This window comes from Urocampus carinirostris, chromosome 16 (genome assembly GCF_059441175.1).
Source record: "Urocampus carinirostris isolate Australia breed hairy pipefish chromosome 16, RoL_Ucar_1.0, whole genome shotgun sequence".
In the NCBI taxonomy this organism is placed as follows: domain Eukaryota; kingdom Metazoa; phylum Chordata; class Actinopteri; order Syngnathiformes; family Syngnathidae; genus Urocampus; species Urocampus carinirostris.
In genome coordinates this window covers 8,732,285-8,753,944 of record NC_142364.1, presented here as the reverse complement: position 1 = coordinate 8,753,944, position 21,660 = coordinate 8,732,285, and the positions used below count along the sequence as shown (strand labels likewise).

At 38.6% G+C, this 21,660-nt stretch overlaps 1 protein-coding gene across 2 annotated transcripts in view; it reads right to left on the bottom strand.

The window, feature by feature from the left end:
- The window catches only part of plpp1a (phospholipid phosphatase 1a), a 26,431-nt gene extending 4,771 nt beyond the window's left edge, over positions 1-21,660 (bottom strand). Inside the window, exons 1-3 of one of the 2 annotated variants that reach the window (XM_088319769.1) lie at positions 21,186-21,660; positions 10,296-10,447; positions 4,073-4,353 (exon numbers count right to left, since the gene is read on the bottom strand). In XM_088319769.1, the coding sequence (XP_088175895.1) occupies positions 4,073-4,353; positions 10,296-10,447; positions 21,186-21,243 (491 nt within the window). In that variant the 5' untranslated portion in view covers positions 21,244-21,660. Of the gene's footprint in view, positions 1-4,072; positions 4,354-10,295; positions 10,448-16,617; positions 16,773-21,185 lie in introns of both variants that reach the window. The other variant, XM_088319768.1, reaches the window with a different exon arrangement.

Sequence of the window (21,660 nt, the reverse complement as noted above, 5' to 3'; positions counted from 1 at the left end):
CGACCGGGGATAATGGATCTTGGCGTGTTTCAGCAGCCTGAACCGACAAAAAAGTATTCTGCCTGTCCCTGCACCCAGCAAGAGTTGACGGGGATAATGAATCTTGGCGTGTTTCAGCAGCCTGAACCGACAAAAGAGTACTCTGCCTGTCCCAGCACCTAGCAAGAGTCGACCGGGGATAATGGATCTTGGCCACATGAGTGCAGTCCACTTTTTGGTGGACAAAGCTCCCAAGCCTGCCAAATACAGGCTCAACCAGCTACCGCCCGCAGGAACATGCAATCAGAGATAACGGATCGCAAAGTATGAAGCAAAAGATTAGAGCATTCCATTGGAAAATGACAACAAACAAAACTGCTGGTTAGGATGTTCGTTCCTCGTTCCTCCCCCTTTGTGAGAACAGCGGGAAGAGTCGTGTTACAGTAAGCCGATCTCTCCGTCTCTGAGTCAGCTGATGTTTTGACGTGCTAAACCGTCATTTCAGGTGAAGGAGGAAGAATGGCTCCAGCGAACATAAACAGTCGGGCCCCCACGCCCTGGAAAAGCGGATAATGGCCAAGGGGGCTGCTTTGAGTTGCCGCATGACCACTTTTTCATTCCTCCCCCTTCAATAATGCAGCAGTCCATATGAGAAAGAGGGGAAGTAACACATCCTCTCAATGGGGAGCACTTCCTGCTGCTACGCGCCGATAACACTCACGCACATACACACGCTAGTTCGCTAATGCTATAGCTAGTTGCATTAGTGGCGTTTAAACAGAGGACAATTGTGGGCCTCAGTTCTCCTTGCTCGCTTTCTTTCTCCATTATTCGTTTGCTTTCCCGCATTTTTACATAAGACGTCACAAAAATGGATTCCGGGGAGAAAAGTTTATTTTGAAAATCTCTTAAATGAAGTCCTTAGATGTACATAAATTACAATTTTTTTGTCCCACTAGTGCAGGGGTGTCAAACTCATTTGAACTCGGGGGGCCACACGATAGCACAAACATTCACTCTGGGGCCGGACGAGTAGATTAAAGAAAGAGAGAAAGAAATAAAAAAATGATAGAGAGCGAAAGACAGAGAGAAATGAGAGAGAATGAATATGAGAAACAAAAGAGTAAACTGAGAAATAGTGAGAAAGGGGTAAAGAAAGAGAGAAATAAAGAAATCCAAAGAGAAAAAGAGGAGAGAAAGAGAGAAGGGCAAAGCAAGAGAGAGAAAGAGAGATAAGAGAGAGAAAAGGAAAACAGGTAGGGAGAGCAAAAGATAAAAAGACACAGAGGAACAAAGAAAGAGAAAGGACAGACAGAGTGAAAGAGAGATAGAGAGTGAGAGAATAAGGGAGGAAGAGAGAGAAAAGAGGGAGAATGTGAGAAACAAAAGAGAAAAATAGAGAAACAGTGAGAGAGGGGCAAATAAGAGAAATAAAGAGAAGGAGAGAATAGAGAAGGATTGAAAGAGAGATGGGCAAAGCAAGAGAGAGAAAAGGAAAAAAGGAGGGGAGAGCAAAAGAAGGTAAAAAGACACAGAAAAAGAGACAGAGGAACACAGAAAGAGAAAAAGACAGAGTGAAAGAGAGAGATGGAGAGTGAGAGAATACGGGAAGAAGAGAGAGGGAGGGAGAAATACAACTACAGCGTTTGTGAGAGGCACCTGGCTTTAGCAACATCAAGTTGACATATTTCAACCTGCAGCTCATTTTTCTCTTGCGCTTCTCTGAGCGTTGTCTCAGGGGCCGGATTCAATCCTTTAGCGGGCCTAATCCGGCCCGCGGGCCGCCGATTTGACACCCCTGCACTAGTGTATTTATCTTTCAGTAGTTTACAAATTGATTGCATTTATATGGTGCTTTATCATTCACTGAGGACCCCCAAAGCCCTTTCCAATACATTTCACTCTACCCATTCACACCTACACTCACACACCGATAGAATGTGCCATGCAAGGCACCTATCTGCCTATGCGTTAGAGCAGGGGTCGGGAACCTATGGCTCGCGAGCCATATATGGCTCTTTCTATGAGTATCTGTGGCTCAGAGACAAATTTGATTGCATGCAAAATTTCTCCATCCTGTTCAAAACTTGAGTTGTCCATCCTATTCAGGTACACGCAAAGCCAAACCAAAGCTGAATTTCATCGTATTACTTTGCAGTATATATAGGGCACGTTTTTCACCACAATTTACAGTCAAGGTGTCACACAAAAAAAGGGGGAAAAAAACTCGTTTTGGCTGTACAACGCTAAATAATCCCTTATATAAAAGTTCACCATATAATCTGTGTTCAGTGTTCAGATACCTTATGATGAATCCACAGACCTGTAAATACGCCAAAACACCGGAAGAGAACTTAGTCATTTGATTGGGTGAGTGGGAGGGATGGGAGGAGCTATGCAAAAAGTGCAAGCACTCTTACCCATCTCTCGCCCGACGCCGTCTGCGCCAAAAGTGAGCTCATCAGGCTCCCTATTTGCAGAATGTTGTGACGTTTTTACACAATAACTGCTTGCATCTGGTTTTGAAACCAATATGTATGAAAAAAAGGGTCAAAATGAGTTTAACCGATCTTGAGTAATTGCAAGAAAGAGACAAGTTTAAAGTGGTATGTTTGTTGATTTTGGGACACGGGCTCTGGCATTATTCTCTTTTCATAATTTTTATCAAATCATCAAAAATAAATGTGCTGAAGACTAAGCTTTTGTCTGGGGCGCGGGTTTAGCAATTTAGTAAATTTGTCTCATAATATATGGTGTGGCTCTTTCCCAAAATAAAATTAATATTTTTTGCTTTTATGGCTCTTTGAGTCAAAAAGGTTCCCGACCCCTGCGTTAGAGGTTCAGTGTCTTGAGAATGGATCCGGGCCAAAACAGTGCAGTTCATTTTAGGGTGTGTCATAATGGCACTTCAACTTTTAACGCGGAGGAGCCGGGATTTGAACCGGCAACCTCTCAGTCTCAAAACGACTGCTCTACCACCTAAACTACTACTGGAAGGGCACAGGCCCCTGGCCCCTAGACTGTCTACCCACCATGGTCTCACAAAACTCTATGGGAAGGAGGATTACCTCATGTGCAGTCCCTTGTCAAGGTCCCTTCATTTTCCTCATGCTGAAGTTTTTGAGTTTTTCCTTGCCCTCGTGTAGGTTTTAGATCAGGGGATGGTCTCATAATAGTATGTGGTTTGCAATAATCTGTGGTCTGTGCAGCCCTTTGATACTCCTTGTGATTAAGGGCTATACATATAAACATGACTTGACTGGACTTGACTAAGGTTTTTGAGTTTTTCCTTGCCCTCATGTAGGTTTTAGATCAGGGGATGGTGTCATAATAGTCTGTGGTTCGCAATAATGTGTGGTCTGTGCAGCCCTTTGAGACTCCTTGTGATTAAGGGCAATACATATAAACATGATTTGACTAAGGTTTTTGAGTTTTTCCTTGCCCTCGTGTAGGTTTTAGATCAGGGGATGGTGTCATTATAGTCGTGGTTTGCAATAATCTGTGGTCTGTGCAGCCCTTTGATACTCCTTGTGATTAAGGGCTATACATATAAACATGACTTGACTGGACTTGACTAAGGTTTTTGAGTTTTTCCTTGCCCTCATGTAGGTTTTAGATCAGGGGATGGTGTCATAATAGTCTGTGGTTTGCAATAATCTGTGGTCTGTGCAGCCCTTTGAGACTCCTTGTGATTAAGGGCTATACATATAAACATGACTTGACTGGACTTGACTAAGGTTTTTGAGTTTTTCCTTGCCCTCGTGTAGGTTTTAGATCAGGGGATGGTGTCATAATAGTCTGTGGTTCGCAATAATGTGTGGTCTGTGCAGCCCTTTGATACTCCTTGTGATTAAGGGCTATACATATAAACATGACTTGAGGTTTTGGAGTTTTTCCTTGCCCTCATGTAGGTTTTAGATCAGGGGATGGTGTCATAATAGTCTGTGGTTTGCAATATTCTGTGGTCTGTGCAGCCCTTTGAGACTCCTTGTGATCAAGCCCGTCACAAATAAACACGACTTGACTTAAGACGACGCGTCCACTTGAAGATGCTAATGCTAACACTAGCATGGCATCAATGCCAAGCACTCACCTGCCCTCATTGACCATTCTAGGATCCCCGGTGCAGACGAATTCTTCCACGTAGACGCCGATGGAACAATTGAAGGATTCCCGATCGGGTTTGCAGACATCCAGGAAGTGCGGTCGCAGGCGGCCAATAGAATACTTAGCGATGTCGGTCAGCGATTGGCTCATGGCGGCGCCGAACAGGAACGTGCCTACCGCCTTGTAGACGCGAGCTACGTACGCGCCGTACGGAGACTTGGACTGCAGACGTCTTAGGTACACGCACATGCACTCGCCGAAAATCATCTGTCGGCACAGGAAAGCGTTCATTTAAAAACAATATGAATGAAATACTAACTATACAAGACACACAGGAAACGAAACCAACAAAATCACAATAAAATGAAATGTGGTCCCTCTCAAACGCGCTGATTGACTGAACAGGTGGAAGATCTCGAGCTGGGCATCATCGCCATCTACTGTTATGGAGTGGAATTGAGTGGCCCCACCAGTTGAGAAACACCGTCCGAGAACATTTTATTAAAGCTCTTCATGTAAATTATTTTGAGAAATATTATAAAAATATTACAATACTAACAATACAAAAAAATAGTAGTTTTCATAATGAAAAAAATGTGAAAATAATAGTAAATAATTAAGATACACAAATTAATAAAACAATATAACAAAATAATAAAAATTGCCAAAAATCATCTGTCAGCACAGGAAGTTGTTACTTTTAAGAATATAAATAAAATACTAAAAATAGAACATGAGTGCTACGAATTTTAGAGGCCGAAAACCAAAGATAGTTATCCTTAAAGTATTTTTTTTTTTTAGAATTAAATAAATACAATATTCTATAGCAACCGAGCGAAAAAGTATCCCTTGGAAATATATACATTTTTTGTTGTTTTTTAAATAGGATGAAAATAATAATAATAATAATAATACAGTAATAATATTGCAATAGTGGTATTAACAATAAGAAAATATAATAATCGTAGTGCATCTATAAATTTGTGAAAATAAAAGTAAATAATAAAAATGATATTAAAATAAATTAATAAAAATTGCAGAAATTCATCTGCCGATACAGGAAGTTGATACTTTTAAGAAAACAAAAATAAAATATTAAAAACTACCAATTGTGGCCCTTCGAATGATTTTCAGAGGCCTACAATGTATACCAAAAAAAGTGAATTTATCCACCATATATTAAAGCTTTTTACACAAAATGAATTAAAAAAACAATAATACAAAAAAATTAAAAATAGTATTAAAAAATAATATAATATTAATTCAAAATAGTCATACTGAAATTATACAAAAAATAATAATGCACAAAATAGTAAAATAAAAAAATAGAATTAGTTACATAAAAAATAATAAGAGATACAAAAACTAAAAAAGAATGTAAATCTAACACAGAAAAAACACAATAATATTAATACATAAAGACTAATGAGCATAGTAATCCTAAAAAACATATTAAAAAATTATAATTCCATTGTGTCCCTCTTCAAATAAAAAACTAGGAGACCTCTGTACTCGTATCATAAACCATTTTTGTTTAAAAAAAATATATCTGTCGTCATTTACCGAAATCTGTATCGTAATCATTGACTAACCCTTTATTTTTTAGTCAAAATACTAAATATTTACTCACCTAGCAAATGTATATCTATGATATGCAAATGATAAGCACAGAGGGGCTACCCATTTTTAAATGCAGTTCTGAAATATCAACTTAAGTTATTACTATGTTGTTATTATTATCATCAGGTTGTAATTACAGACGCTCCCCTACTTACGAACATTTGACTTACGAAAAACGGTAGATACGAAGTTTTTTTTCGGGATGGCGAAAAATATTCGGACATTTTTGCAAGTTATATTTTGTATTCTGTGCATCTTTTTCCGAGTACAAGACAGTATTGTAGTGCTTCTTTCCGCCACTACCGGCGTGTGGCGCTGTAAGAGGTCACCTCGCATCCACCCCGAAGAAGAAATCCCGCTTCTACTTCTTGGTTTGTGTGTATACACACTGCACTGTATCTCTAGGACGCTAAGGACTTTGACATTTTTATTGTTTAATACCTCGCGCATTCAATTTGGTTTGTGTAAAGTGTATAAAGAGGAGAGGCGTGGAATAAGAAAGCTTGATGCGGTTGAGAAAATGGTTGGATCGCTTTTTTTTCGGCCACTTTCCACCACAGAGGAGGAAGTCGACCAACCCTTGAAACCCATCTCCCAAAAGTAAGTCAAACTTAACTTTATTTATCTTTATAGAGCATATTATTTTATGAAATGTTTATTTTCAGTACAAAACAATACAGGTTACTTATCTAAACCATAAACATCCAAAATATAGCACTGGAGCAACTTACGAACAAATTCAACTTACAAACGATCTCGTTCATAAGTAGGGGCAGCGTCTGTATTTGAAGTAGGGTTAAAATAAGCCCAGTCAACCATGAACACATTGTTTTTAAAGACGCTTATGTCGATAATTTCTCATGCCAGATTTCCTAGAAAATCACTATGATCCATCCCTGATGAGTTACGCAGGTGCACTTGGGGGGGGCTATCTGGTGCCGGCGAACACCACGTTGAAGACCCCTGGTATATACGATATAGTGGCATGATGTTTAAAGTCTTATACGTTTTCTTGATTGAGAGAAAATACAAGGGGAAATAAATCAGGAATTGATTCCTGAATTCAATTGATGTTTTTTCAAAGGAGCATAAATGCATCGAAATGTATCTAACCTGAAAACAAGAAAGGAGGAAAAAAAACTTTAGAAATTTGCATGAAAGAGTCAGAAAAATCAATGAGGTCAGAGGGTCGACTGACTTGAGAGGATGTCCACTTAAAATAATGACCTCGTTGCCTTCCCCGGCTGAATGAGAACCATGACGGACGGCGGGAAGCATCCTAGTGGACAGCGCTTGAGTTGAAACATATATCGGTAATGAAGACCGAAGACCACCATTTTTCACCACGGTGATTTCTTGCTGTGCCAACCGGCAAGGTTCTAAGCCCGATTTTGAATGTTATCGTATCCGTTTTGACGGAGATGTTTATCTGCAAATAAAACGGAGGAAATCGCAGCTCTCAAACTAATCCAGGATTTGCAGCGAGCTTTTTTCAGAAGGTACATTGTAAGTATTTTCGATCTTATTATGCTTATTAGGTCCGAGTGTTGTGGCTAACCTCGACTCCCCTGCAGAAGAATCTCACACCCCTTAACGTGAACGCACGCTGTTTTTCCTATGCTTCTCGAAAAGGAGTGATCGTAGTCTGTATAATGTGTTTATTAAGGAATTTTGATTAAAACAAAAACAAAAAAACACACAGGAAAGTACACTCACTGTAGCTATTGTAAGCTAACTGGCAAGAATCCAGAATTATATACGCTTTTAGAGTAGCACAGATGTATGGGGATACTCCATTTACCATATAGTGGTAGAGATGCTGTGTACTAATGTCAGACAGACTGGACGATTTCTTTAGATGTGTGAATATGTCAAGAGGAAGATTATCGGTTGGTAGTTAGCCCTGCTAATGCTCAGTTTCTCTGGTTAACTAGTTGGCTGTGGTTGTCTACCGCAGTGTTTCTCAACCAGTGTGCCGGGGCACACTAATGTGCTGTGAGACCTTGTCGAGTGTGCCGCTTTCCAAAAAAATCAGGCCATTATTCAGTATTTTTGCTATTTTCAGACAGGGAACTGTAATAGTCATCCATATCAGTAGGTGGCAGTAGATTTTTATATACTTTTTATATACTAATTATCTGCTCATGAGGTAGGACAGTACATTTAATAACCTAATTTCTTTAACTAAGCGGTTTAAAATTGCACCGTAAAAAACAAAACCATGAATAAAGAACATCATTCTTTTTTTATTTTAAGTATTATTTTCTTCTTGTTATGTACTAATTATATGCTGAAGAGGTAAAACAGAGAAATATTTGACATAACTTCATTTTCAACCATTTTCGACGGACGGTGTGCCTCTGAACCTTTTTATTAAAAAAATGTACCTTGGTTCAAAAAGGGTTGAAAAACACTGGTGTACTGGGTGAGGACCCAGTTTACTAGGGTTTACTGCCGTCCGTCATGGTGTCGTCATATATAGAAGCAGTGCTAAGCTAACGGCAATCTCCCGCTAGAATTTCATCATTTCTACCATTAAAAATTTGCTAAACAAAGCTGAAAACGCCACGTGAGATGATGAAAATATTTGCCGACGAGGTTCGGTCCCCGCGTCATCTGAATGTTGAATTTGAGAAGATAAGACGTTAGTAAACATGCCGCAAGCGGAAATGAAAACTCGTTTTTACAGACAGTCGCGGGTTCCTCAAACGCGTTGAATTCGAAAATCCGAATGGCGATAAGACCATTTGTTCTTGGACGTCATTGTGATGCAAGCGTTTTTCTATTATCACTTCTTAACTTGTTTTTTTATAGTATTTATTTCTAAATATAGTAATTTATATAAATTATTCATGTATATATTGAGAATAAAAGGATTTAAAAAGCTAATTTTATTGAGAAAGTGAATAATTTTTTGCATTTTTTTTACTGCATTTTTAATTACTTTTTTTTTTTAAATAAGGAAAAATAAGATTTAAAAAAGAAGCAATTTTCAAGTTAAAAATAGAGTAAAGTTGTAAAATTAAAACTTATAATAAGTAAAATAATATGATGATTGGGCAAAATGGATTGTCGATTTATTCACTGTATTTTTTTAATTAGTTTGAGGAAAAACTAATTTTTTTCTTTTTTTTTCATTGATTTTTCAAGATTTTTTGCTGTCATTTTTATCCTTATTTTGATTTTCTTTGATCCAAAAACAAGTTTAAAATATAATAATTATAATAAGCAAAATTATGTGATGATGGGGAAAAATGTATTTTGCTATGATTTTTTTTTTTTTTTTAAAGGGACAGTGTGTAGTATACAGTGCCTCTTAGTGGTACAACTGATATTCATATATAAAAAAAATAATATTTATTAAATTGACCAGCAAAATACATGAACTATCATATACATGTTACTCATAGGTTGAGAAATTAGCCTTTATTTCACACTATCAACCTCACCAGAGGGAGCTGATAACGTTGTCCGCCATCTTGCTGCTACGGGTACTCAAACCCTCAAAAGTTTGGGCCTCAAAAAATACCCCAAAAGATAAAATGCTGCGTTATGGTCTCTGTAGTCTTCTTCCTTGTGTTTTTTTAACACTTGTTTTCGGTTGCACTACTAAAATACAGTGACATCTGGTGGTCAAATAATACACACCGTCCCTTTAAATATATATTTTTTTCATTTTAGGAGTTGTTTTTAAACTTTTTTTTAAAGAGATAATAAAGAATATGTGCTTTTTATAAATTATAATTAATGAAATTAAGATATTTTTCCCATTTTTAAACTTGTAATCCATCTCCTAAACCAGGGGTGTCAAACTCATTTTAACTCGGGGGCCGGACGAGTAGATTAAAGAGAAAGAAAAAGAGAGATGAATAAAAAGAGAAAGAGGGAGGGAAAAGGAGAGGGGGCGGGACAAAGAAAGAAAAAGAGAGAGGGAGGGAGCGTGAGAAACAAAAGAGATAAAAAGTCGTGAGAGAGGGGGGAAACAAAGGGAAAGGATGAAAGAAATCCAAAGAGAAATAAAAAGACAGAGGGAGAGAAAAGAGAAAGGAAAGCGCGAAGGGTAGGGAGAAAGAGAAAAGAGAGAAGGAAAAAGGAAGTTAGAGCCAAAGAAGTTAAAACAGAGAGAGAGAGAAAGAGACAGGGACAGAGAGTGGGAGAAAAGGAGAGAGAGTGGGAGAGTGAGAGAGTGGGAGAGTGAGAGAGAGAGAGAGAAATAAATACAAGTACAGTGTCTGTGAGAGGAACCTGGCTTTGGCAACATCAAGTTGACATATTTCACCCTGCAGCTTGTTTTTCTCTTGCGCTTCTCTGAGTGTTGTCTCGCGGGCCGGATTCAATCCCTTAGCGGGCCTGATCTGGCCCGCGGGCCGCCTGTTTGACTCCTATGTCCGAAACTAAATAAAACAGTACCTAGCACAAAAAACACACTCGTTGCTAAATCCATCGATTTTTCTTTAGAATTTCTTCAATTTTGTGTGCACGTTAGACTGCCCGGTGTGCACGGTGGCTCCCCGGCATCACAAATCGAACGGCACAGGTAAAGATGGCACGACAGTCGAACGGAATCATCGAGGGGGGGATGCACTTACAGTGAGTATTGTGAGAGGAATCATGACACCTCCTAACAACTGATAGGAAATGGTGTCCTCTTTAAGCGGGTACTTGATCGACTCATCGCTACAGAAAAAGCCTCGGCGGAACGGATTGTGTTGCGCGGTGAGTGTGGCGAACGGGAGTCCAACTAGTTAAAGGAAAGCAACCATAAAGAAGAGAGAGAGGGAGAGAAAGAGGGAGAGAGAGAAAAACAAAAAAAAAAGGCAGGTTATTAGATTAGGTGGACCGGTGATGCAGGGATGAGGCTCCGTCTCCGTGGCGACGGTGGGTTCTGTTGCAGCAAAGCCTTAGGAAGTAGCTGACGTTAGTCGTTAGTGTGTTAAGGAAAGGAAGGGGGTCGGGGCAAGCTTTTGGGTTCCAAAATTGGCCCACGGGCCCAGGTTTGCATTTCGGAAAAAATAGACACGCAGACATACATGAATTCTATTTCTTTTGACATAGATTTGTTTCGTCAAATTTGTTCTGAAATGCTTACAAGCGAAATAATACGCAAGGTCTCAGTTTTAATCAATTTGACTCTTAGTTTTATTGCGGTTCCTTCGTATTACTGGAAAAGTACTTTTGTGGTATTTCTGTAGTAGAATTTTAGTGTATTTTTATAGTATTTTTTTCTGTATTTATGTCAACGTTTTTGTGTTTCTCTAATAATGATTTAGTTGTATTTTTGAAGTATTTGTTTCTGGAATTTTGTGGTTGTATTTCTGTAGTACTATTTCTACAGTGTTTGTGTAGTATTTCTGCAGTAATATTTCTACAGTATTTGTGTAGTATTTATGTTGTACTATTTCTACAGTATTTTTGCAGTATTTCTGTGGTACTATTTCTATAGTATCCTGTAGTATTGTTGTATTTTGTAGATTTTTTTTCAGAATTATTTTAGTTGTAATTCCATACTAGTATTTTTGTTATATTTTTAGTAGTGTTTCTGTAGTATGTTTATGGTTGTATTTTATAGTATTTCTGCAGTATGTTTATGGTTGTATTTTATAATGTTTCTGTAGTATTTTTTGGGGTTGTATTTTATAGTATTTCTGTAGTATTTTTTGGGGTTGTATTTTATAGTATTTCTGTAGTATTTTTTGGGGTTGTATTTTATAGTATTTCTGTAGTATTTTTTTGGTTGTATTTTGTAGTATTTCTGTAGTATTTTTATGGTTGTATTATATAGTATTTCTGTAGTATTTTTTGGTTGTATTTTATAGTATTTCTGTAGTATTTTTTTGGTTGTATTTTATAGTATTTCTGCAGTATTTTTTTGGTTGTATTTTATAGTATTTCTGTAGTATTTTTTTGGTTGTATTTTATAGTATTTCTGTAGTATTTTTTTGGTTGTATTTTATAGTATTTCTGTAGTATTTTAATAGTTGTACTTTGCAGTATTTCTGTCGTATTTTCGGGTTGTATTTTGCAGTATTTCAGTCGTATATTTTGGTTGTATTTTGTAGTATTTCTGTCGTATATTTTGGTTGTATTTTGTAGTATTTCTGTCGTATATTTTGGTTGTATTTTGTAGTATTTCTGTCGTATATCTTGGTTGTATTTTGTAGTATTTCTGTCGTATATTTTGGTTGTATTTTGTAGTATTTCTGTTGTATATTTTGGTTGTATTTTGTAGTATTTCTGTAGTATTTATATAGTAGTATTATGGTTTTTGTTTTGCATTGCAGTAACATTGTCATATTCTTAGGTCCCCTGGTTTTAAGCTCTTAATATGATATTGGGTATTCTTAGGGAGTATTTTAGTAGTATACACACAGGAACAATGGGGACAAAGCTGGCACCAGGAAAAAAACGTTTTTTTTTTAAAATATTATTGACATTGTCAGTTTTCGCATTTTCGTTGTGCGAAACAGATCAAAACCACTAAGAGGCCACACTTGTCCCGCGGGCTGCGGTTTGCCCACCCTTGTTGTTAAGGAAAGGAAGTTGTTAGAAGGCGGGCACACTTCCTGTAACTAGTTTTTCTTCTTCTTTTGAGGAAGGGTGACGGCTCAGATGATCATCTGGGCTTCCCAAAAGAACATTCCGGATATTCCACGGTGCCATTGAGCAGTGAGTCATGCGAAAGGAAGATTCCTGACCATCCGTCACGAGTTATAGCCAGAAAACAAACACGCTGGCCATTTTATGGCGTATTCCAGGTGGCCATCTTAGTTCAAAAAGGATGCTATGAGGCAGGGGTCGGGAACCTATAGCTCGTGAGCCATATACGGCTCTTTAAGAGTACCGTCAATTCCGGACTATAAGCCGCTACTTTTTTCCCAAATGTTCAACCCTGCGGCTTATTCAGTGATGCGGCCAATTTATGTATTTTTTCTAACAGCCGCCAGCGTAGGACGACGTCTATATGACAAAGTCTCTTTCCCATACTGGGGAAGACGACTTTAATGACGTCAGTTAAAAGGAGGAAGATGAGCACGGTATACCATGATTTTTACAAGCACTGTATTTTTTATTAACAGACCCGTTTCCTTGTGTTGCGAGCGTGTTCCTAGTAGCGTTTTGCTACCCTTCACAGACAGGGTTTGGGATGAAAGTTATAATATTATTATTAAAGCTTTGAAAACTCTCTCGGTGTACCGTCTTTCTTTGTAAATATGTGTAACCATGTATAATATGTATTTGCAACTGTATATTTTTGTAATGTATTTATTTTAGAGACTTATTCTGATATGTTTTCCACGGGCGAATCAAAAAGAAGGGGCGAATACAACGGGGGCTGATGGGAAGTGGAGTAAAGGTGAGACGTGTTTGTGGACGCAGCGGACAATAGTGGATATATATTTTTCCTACCCTTACCTTTGGAAATATAAAAAAAAATTCCTTGGATTATTTTCAACGAACCCGGACTCTGCGTCATATCTTAACTACTGGTATCATTTTACGTTCAATTTGCCGGCTGTTGTTTTTGGACTGTTTACTTCATATTCAGTCACAATTGCGGGGCTCAAATTCAGGTTAACTTTGTGATTGTGTTACATGTTTTAATATGGGCGCATGCGGCTTATATACAGGTGCGGCTTGTGTAAGTACAAAGGCGGTTATCCCCCTAAAATGTGGTGGGTGCGGCTTATAATCAGGTGCATTCTATAGTCCGGAATTTACGGTACATATGGTTCGGATATAAAATGGAACAGGTACTATTACTTAATACAATAATACTTATAACGCCAGTTTAAGCACATGCCGAGACGTAACTGATCTAAATGTGGTTCGGTCCAGTGTATATAGGACGTAATTTTCTCTGCAGTTTACACTCACAGTGTCACACCAACAGACCCCGCAGTGTCTGTAAATTGCTAAAAATTCCTTTATATGGAAGCTTATTCAACAATCTAGTTTCACTGTTGAGATGAAAACTCACAGAACGAACTTGAACCCAAAACAAACTTTTTTACCGAGAAGCTCAAAGCACCTAGAGCAATTTGATTGGCTTAGCGGTAGGAATGGGCGGAGCTATACAGAGGACAGGATGCGCCATTCCTTCTCGCCCAACGCCGTCTACACTGAAGGTAAATACTTTAGTATCTTCCTTTGCAGTATTTTGTGACATTTTTACAAATGAACTTTGCTTGCACCTTGTCTAAAACCATTATTTAAGGGGGGAAAATTACAGTCAAAATGAGCCATACAATTTCTTAAGGAAGAGCGGAGGGAGAAAATTTTAAGTGGTATATTTGTTGATATTGGACACAGGCTCTGGCATCATTACTATTTCATAGATTTTATCAAATCAACGGCGGCGCAGTGGTTAGTGCGTGTGCGGCACAGTTCTGAGGTCGTGGGAACCTCCTACGTGGGTTCAAATCCAGCTCCCGGCCTTACTGTGCGGAGTTTGTATGTTCTCCCCGTGCTTGCGTGGGTTTTCTCCGGGCACTCCGGTTTCCTCCCACATTCCAAAAACATGCATTTCAGGTGAATTGCCCGGTCCAAATTGTCCCTAGGTGTGAATGAGCGAGTGAGTTGTCCGTCCCCGTGTGCCCTGCGATTGGCTGGCAACCAGTTCAGGGTGTCCCCTGCCCACTGCCCGATGATTGCTGGGATGGGCTCCAGCACCCCCGCGACCCTACTGAGGATAAGCAGTGCAGCTGATGAGATGAGATGAATAAACATCAATCAGTGAAATAAAATAGGGAGTTAGCTCTTTTAGGGTGGTTTTATTGAATTTTGTCTTAAAATATATGGTCTCAAGAAAATGGTTTTTGCTTTTATGGCTCTTTGGGTCAAAAAGGTTCCTGACCACTGCTATACGGGTTGATTAGATAATAATTAGCTTACGAATTAAAGTGAAAGGGAGTAAGAATTCACAAGCTTACAATGGCGCTGAATCGTGTGTGTTCACACTTGGACCTGATGTATGGCATCGTCTAGAACCTGCTGTATCCATCAAGATTTTTAGAACAGGAAGCTGTCAACCAGACTTTCCGTTGTTACCTATATTTCATATTGATGATTTCTGTGAATTGTCTGTACAGCGCTTTGGACTTTTTGTGCTTCAAGGCTATACAAACAAACATGACTAAGTGGACATCCTCATCATATACACTGGAGATCAAAATGAGAGAACAACTAGGAATCATTTAAAACAATGCCTTCTTCACTGTTCCATAGTCCTATAACAGTTTATTGTGTCTATATTATGGCACTACGATACTTTTTTTTCACGAGAAGACCAAAGGCATTTACACAAAAGATATTTTTCAGAAAAAGCACTGATAAAAGTTAGAACACAACAATGCTATGAATGACTTCAGCACATCTGGGGCCACAGGATAGCACTAGTCTCTCACACTGCTTTGGTGTGTTTTTGGTCCATTCTTCTTCCAGCCTCCTCCACAGTTCAGTGGTTATAGTGGGTTTCGTGACCATAACTTTATCACCAAGGACTTTCCTTGGGTTCTCCACTGGGTCTAGATAAAGACTCTGGGCAGGCTATGCCATTAATTCAATGTTTTCACCTTCAAGTCAATTCTGTACCCGTTTTACTGTGTGACATTGAGCATTGTCTTGTAAGAAGACTGCAGGCTGATTGGGCGATGAACGCAAGTAAGGAACCATTTTCTGTTGAAGAAGGTTTCGATAGACATTTGCATTCACTTGGGCATGTAGCTGTAAAAGAGACCCAACTTCTGCTGCAGAAAACATGCCCCAAACCATGACACATCCTCCTCCAGAATAGTACTTTTTTTACGCACTGTGTGTTTAGTCTTTCTCCGATATGAACGTAATGCTTCTTATCAGACCCAAATAAATTAAATTTGCTTTCATCACTCAAGTGAAGTCTTTAGCAGTTCTCCTCTGTCCACAAAACATGCTCCTCAGCAAAGCTCAGTCTAGAATTTTTTTTCCGTCAATGAGAGATTTGGAGGGGTCGAGGATGGAAAAAACAGGTTGTTAGCCGGGACAGGAGAGCAAAAACGTGGTCGGGATCAAAAACGGGTCGTAAGCCGGGACGGGAGAGCAAACATGCTTGGGGTCAAGAAACAGGTCGTGGCCGGAGACAAACGGTTAGATCAGGAACGGACGGGTGGAAAAACGGGTGCAAAAAGCGGGGCTGACTTGGTGTAAGCGTACTGCAATGTGGGCCTTCAGTCCAAATGCTCCTAAATGGAGAAACAGATCCTTACCATGTTCAGCCCTGAACTGGTGAGCAATTCCAGATGCCGTGTGCAAACGATTACCAGTTGACATACTCCACAGTCACCTGTCCTCTCTTGCATTTGTCTTCCGTGGACGACCAGGCCTTCTTGGGCAACTTGAATGATTTTGTCGATTTATAAAGCTTCAATATTCTTGAAATCACAGAATCAACTTGTCTTGCTATGGCTGATAAGGTCATCCCTTCTGTTTTCATCTGGACAACCTGCTGCCCGGAGGCTTTCCGTCACTTTAGAACGGTGCACCATTTTGCAAAGTCAGTGAAACTGGCAGTTGGAAAGCCAGCTAAATTGGGGTTGACAGATAATCGAGGAAATTAGCACTGTGTGCTAGATAAGCACCATTAAGTGGGAGGCACCTGAAAGTGTTCTCTAACTTTGATCAGTGCATAGTTTTTTTTTGCTGAATCGCTTTAACCGTTTTGTGAAAAGTGTTGTAGTAGCATAGTATAGACACAACAAAATGTCCTTAAACTGTTGAGCAGTGAAGATGGCATTTTTTCAGAATTTTAAGTTTCTTATAAGTTGTTTTCTAATTTTGATCTCCAGTGTACATATATCTATTAATATAAATAATCAATGGAAAAGCCGCATGCATTGGGTCGGTCTGCTGAGTTTTATCCTGACCCGCTTTACTTACGCAACTAATAGGAAGCGAGAATCCAACCGTGTAGAGCACGGTAGAGCTGACGGTGCCGTGGTGGAAAGGGTACTTGATGCTGTCGTCGCTACAGAAAAAGCCCCTTTGGTAAGGACGGATCTTACCCAGGTTGAAGGCCGCCAAAGGCAGGCCTCCTGTGAAGGAAACATGGTCAAATGGACAGCAATTGGAAAATTCGAACAAGATTGTTAGACCAGGCAAGTCCAACTCGGTTTGGCTCGGAGGCGAGATCCAGACTGTGTTCTCAAGTAGGCCGGAGTTCTGAAATTTCTTCCTACCCATTGAGATGTCCTACCAATGACAAGTGCGCATAACGTGGATAGCGATTCCCTAGGAAATGTTTTAGGCCAATTTATCGTATCTAATCTAAAGCACTTTCTAAATCCTAATTTGAGTGTTTGTATTAGGGCTAGATCAAATTGATTATTGAACGCATTGGCAATTAATCAGATCATCGATTTGTTGTATCACGTGATTGAAATGAACAAAGTGTCCGGTAAATGTAGGCTGAATAATAAAGCATAACACTGAAAAACTACAGTTAAGCTATCTTATTTTATATTTTATTTTTTTAGTTTTATCGTTTGTTCATGCAACACCCATTGCAGCCTGGTCATCCTGGAATTGGGATGACCTCATATGTAAAGTTTCTTCATTTTCCTCATGTTGAGGTTTTTAAGTTTTTCCCTGCCCTCATGTAGGTTTTAGATCAGGGGATGGTGTAATAATAGTGTGTAGCTTGCACTAATCTGTGGCCTGTGCAGCTTTTTGAGACTCATTGTGATTAAGGGATAAACAAATAAACATGACTATAGCAGAAATTCAACAAATTTTTAAATAATTATTCTAATATTCACTAATACATTAAAATATTGTAAATTGAAAGTAATACTCACATTAAGCAAAATTATTTAATAATTGGTCACGATTTTTTTTTTTATGTATATTTTGCTATATTTTTTAAACTTTTGGGGGGAGAAAATGTGTTTTCTTATTTATTATTTAACCTAGTTTTTTTGAGAAAGTAAATATGTTAGGGTTTTTTACTTATATTTTACTATATTTTTTTGAAACTTGTTTTGGGAGAAAATATAATATGTATTTATTATTTGTACTTGTTTTTGATACAGAATTTTTAAAAACTTTTTTTAAATAACTGTTCTTTGTCATTTGTTTTACTTTTTTTGTATTAAATTTGTTCATTTAGTTTTTTGTGACTATTTTTTTTATTGTTTTCTTTTTTTTTTTAAATAAATAAATACCAATAAGGAAAACAAATAAACAAAATTGGCTGATGGGAAAATAGTTTCGGGCCTTTCAACAACAACAACAAAAAAAGACTATAAAAATCTATTAAAATTATAAAAATACAACACGCAAAATTATCTGACAATGCTGCAATCGTACTTTTACATTCTGACACTCAAAACTAATCATAAAACTTAAGTCTTGAAAAAATAAAGACTCAAGCTATTTTCTACAACAAAATAACTTCAAACAAAACATTTTTCTTATTAACACACTCCAAAAAAATGTTCTAGGAGAGGCTGCAACATGGAACCAATTAATATTACAATTGAAGACCTCACCAGATTGTGAACGTATTTGCACAAGGTAAGACTTTTGTGTTTCCTTCACACGGGGAACGGATTAAATCTATTTATAGGACAAATCAACCTTTACAATGTGTGTGATGTAATAACAAAAGGGCCATTAGTTTATCAACTCTGATAAATGAGCGTGGAGAAAGCTTCTTATGCAAGCAGGTCCAAAGTCCTCATGGAAAGATTGCAGTGATTTCTGGTCGCCTTTGGCCCCGGAAAACCGGGTTTTCCTAATTTAAACGACCGAAAAACGAAAGCGCGTGACCCGCTGGAAGAGGTTTCAGCTGCCGCGGTTTGATAGGACGTGGCAGCTGAGATGCCAGGGATGTTAAGAGGGAAATAGAAGAGGCCCGTGTCTCCATTTCTGCGTGGAGCAGATGTAGAGTTTGCGGCATGAGTCAGCCGCAATGAAAAGCTTTGATGCAATCTATATTGACGCGCAAATAAAAGCATGAGTCACGGTTGGAAAATCATCAATCGATCCTGGCGCGCCTCCAGATCGCAGATGCAGCAGTTAAAAAGGAAAAAAATGCGATTAATTTAGCATAGGAATATCCACTACGACTGTCTCAGGAAATTAGAATATGGATAAAAGTAGCACGGCGGCTGGGTGATTAGCGCGCAGCTCCACGTTGCAGAGGTTCAGGGTTCAAGTCCAGCTGCCGCAGCCTCCCCTGCGGGGAGTTTGCATGTTCTCCCCGTGCCTGCGGGCACTGCAGTTTCCTCCCACATTGCCAAAAACATGCATGTCAAGTTAATCGTCCAAATTGTCCCTAGGTGTGAATGAGCAAGTGTGACACCCTGCGACAGGCTGGCACAATTCAGGGTGTCCCCTGCCCGAAGATGGCTGGGATGGGCTCCGGCACCCCTGCTCCCCTACTGAGGATAAGCGGTGCCGATAATAGACGGACGGATAAAAGTAGCCGTATGAATTCTGAAGAATACAGGCATAAACTTTATGCTCAGATTTAACCAAATACTGCAGGGTTAACCCAGAAGTAGAATATTCTGCAATAACCAAGTCAATCTCCAGATCGCAACCCAATCGAGCATGCATTTCACTTGCTCAAGACGAGGTTTAGGGTGGAAAGACCCACAAACAAGCTGTTGTAAAGGCCTGGCAAAGCGTCAAGGAGGAGGAAACCCAGAGTTTGGTGTTTTCCATGGCTTCCAGAATTCTACCAGTGACTGCCTCAAAAGGATTTGCGACTAAATACTGACAACAAACCTTTTTGTTTGGATTCCGCTAAATTGTCTGATTACTGTTGAGCCTCTAAAATATGGCATGTTTGGAAAAAAAGCATGCAATTCCTTCATATCCAGTCAGATGTTATTGTACAACCACTTCAATTCAACATTACAGTCTGTACTTAAATTCTGGTCAAGATATTTTATTTCAAGTCCATTGTAAATATTGGGGGTCTTTCCAAACGTTTTGGGGCGAAACTGTATTGTTGATTATGTATTACAGCCTACTGGTATGCTTCTTCATGATATTACAATATCTTGAGATGGGATATTTGAGTTTCGCCATAATCAGTAACATTAACACTATGAAAGACCTTCAATATTTCTGTCGACTTGTAATAAATCCACAATGTACGACATTCTGGTTTTTGTTTTTGCGATACAGAAATTTTAAAAATGATCACAATATTCTCATTTTCTGAGACAGTCTTGTATGTTTACAGGCACTTTTATCATGCTAGAGTATTTTATCTGAGAAATATCACATCTGTGAAGTTTTGGTCATACAAATTAACACCAGATGGAATGATAGAAAAAAACATTCAATTTACAGTGTAAAATTGCATGGAATCAACCTGTTTTATATATTATTTTTATTGGGCACAAATTGCGGAACGTTGCATTTTTTCTAGCATGGTAACATATTATGACCTCAAGGGTGTACAATTGAAGCTTTCACAAAAGTATTGCACGATCACGCGATAACACAAAACTAAATACAGTTCTTGCCTGTGTATGATAACATTCATATCTTATTCCTTATTCTTATTTCTTGCTGCTTAATGTGATTGCACTATTTTTCATTGCGCATCTATCCAACGAAATCAGTCCAACAAAAAAATATAATCTTTCAAATCAAACGTAATTATTTTTTTTAATGTATTAAAGACAGGAACACCATATAAGTTGACAGGTATGGGACTCTTCGAATACAAAAAAAATAATTGTAACACATTTTAACGTGAGATTAACCCTCCATTTGTATTTGGGTCAAAATGACCCGTCACTGTGTTGTTAAAAACCCAGAAAAAATGCTTTAAATTATATTTTATTTAGCATTATATGCTATTAATTTTTCAGGGATTGCCCCACAGGAGAAAAAAGAAAATGTTTTTTATTCACAATTCCATGTAAGTTGTATAAAAAGAAGTTTAGAAAATTGTCCCTTTAGGCTCAGTGTGAAATATTTGACGGTACTGTGCGATTAAAAAAAAATTGCCACAAAGCACAGCGTAGTAGCAAGATCCCAGACAAACATGGCGGCGTCCTCTACAAAAGGGATTCTGCTATGTAAAAGAAATACAAGTTTCTTAACCTTAATTCACGTATTTTTGCCTAGTATTCCAATCAATGTTTTTTTTACTGAATGCAAGTTTTTCCCACCACTAGGAGGCATTAAATATTAAACACTTTTAACACAAGGACTGAGGCAATTCCCATTTGTATCCCCTTCGACTTGTCCCTATTGCCAAGAATCAATGTAAAATTGTGATGGTTCCCCCACAAAACTATCACAAGTTTTTAAAAGCAATTCAACTCTGTCAACACGCTTTGCATCGCCACTCATTTGCATCCAATACAAAGTAACCTCGTCACATTTGTCCAAACGTGTCACCTTCGATTACAATGACAAAAAAAAAATCAGTAATCGCATCTCGGGGTTTAAGCTAACCCCGGGATGCGTCATTCACGTACCTAAAACAAGGCAGACGACGTCGAGAAGAATGAAAGGGATTCCTCTTGTCTCGAACATGTTGACTCCTGCCCGGGTTCTTTAACGAATCCGAATGTTTTTGTTTGTGTATTGTATAATGCTCTTCCACGATGGGTAATATAATAAAAATGTCTAAATAGGGTTAAATTAATTAAGGACGGTTTATATTAAGAATAAAAACATTAAAATAAAATAGAAATACAGACGAAAAGCTAGCTAACACAGCCAAAGAGTAACAACTAGCTTAGGTAAAATACTACAACGCCGACGGGGTTCTACTTCACAAGCCCGCTTTTCTTTCATCGTGGCCGGACTGTACAGTAAGGCGCAGACTCCTTCGAACCCAGAAAAACCGAACTTCCGAACCGAACGCCGGGGAGTGAGGCGGACACCTGCCCGGGTACTCAGCCTGCTTTTGGGGGTTGACTGGTGGGCGGAGGATAATCAACAGTCCCA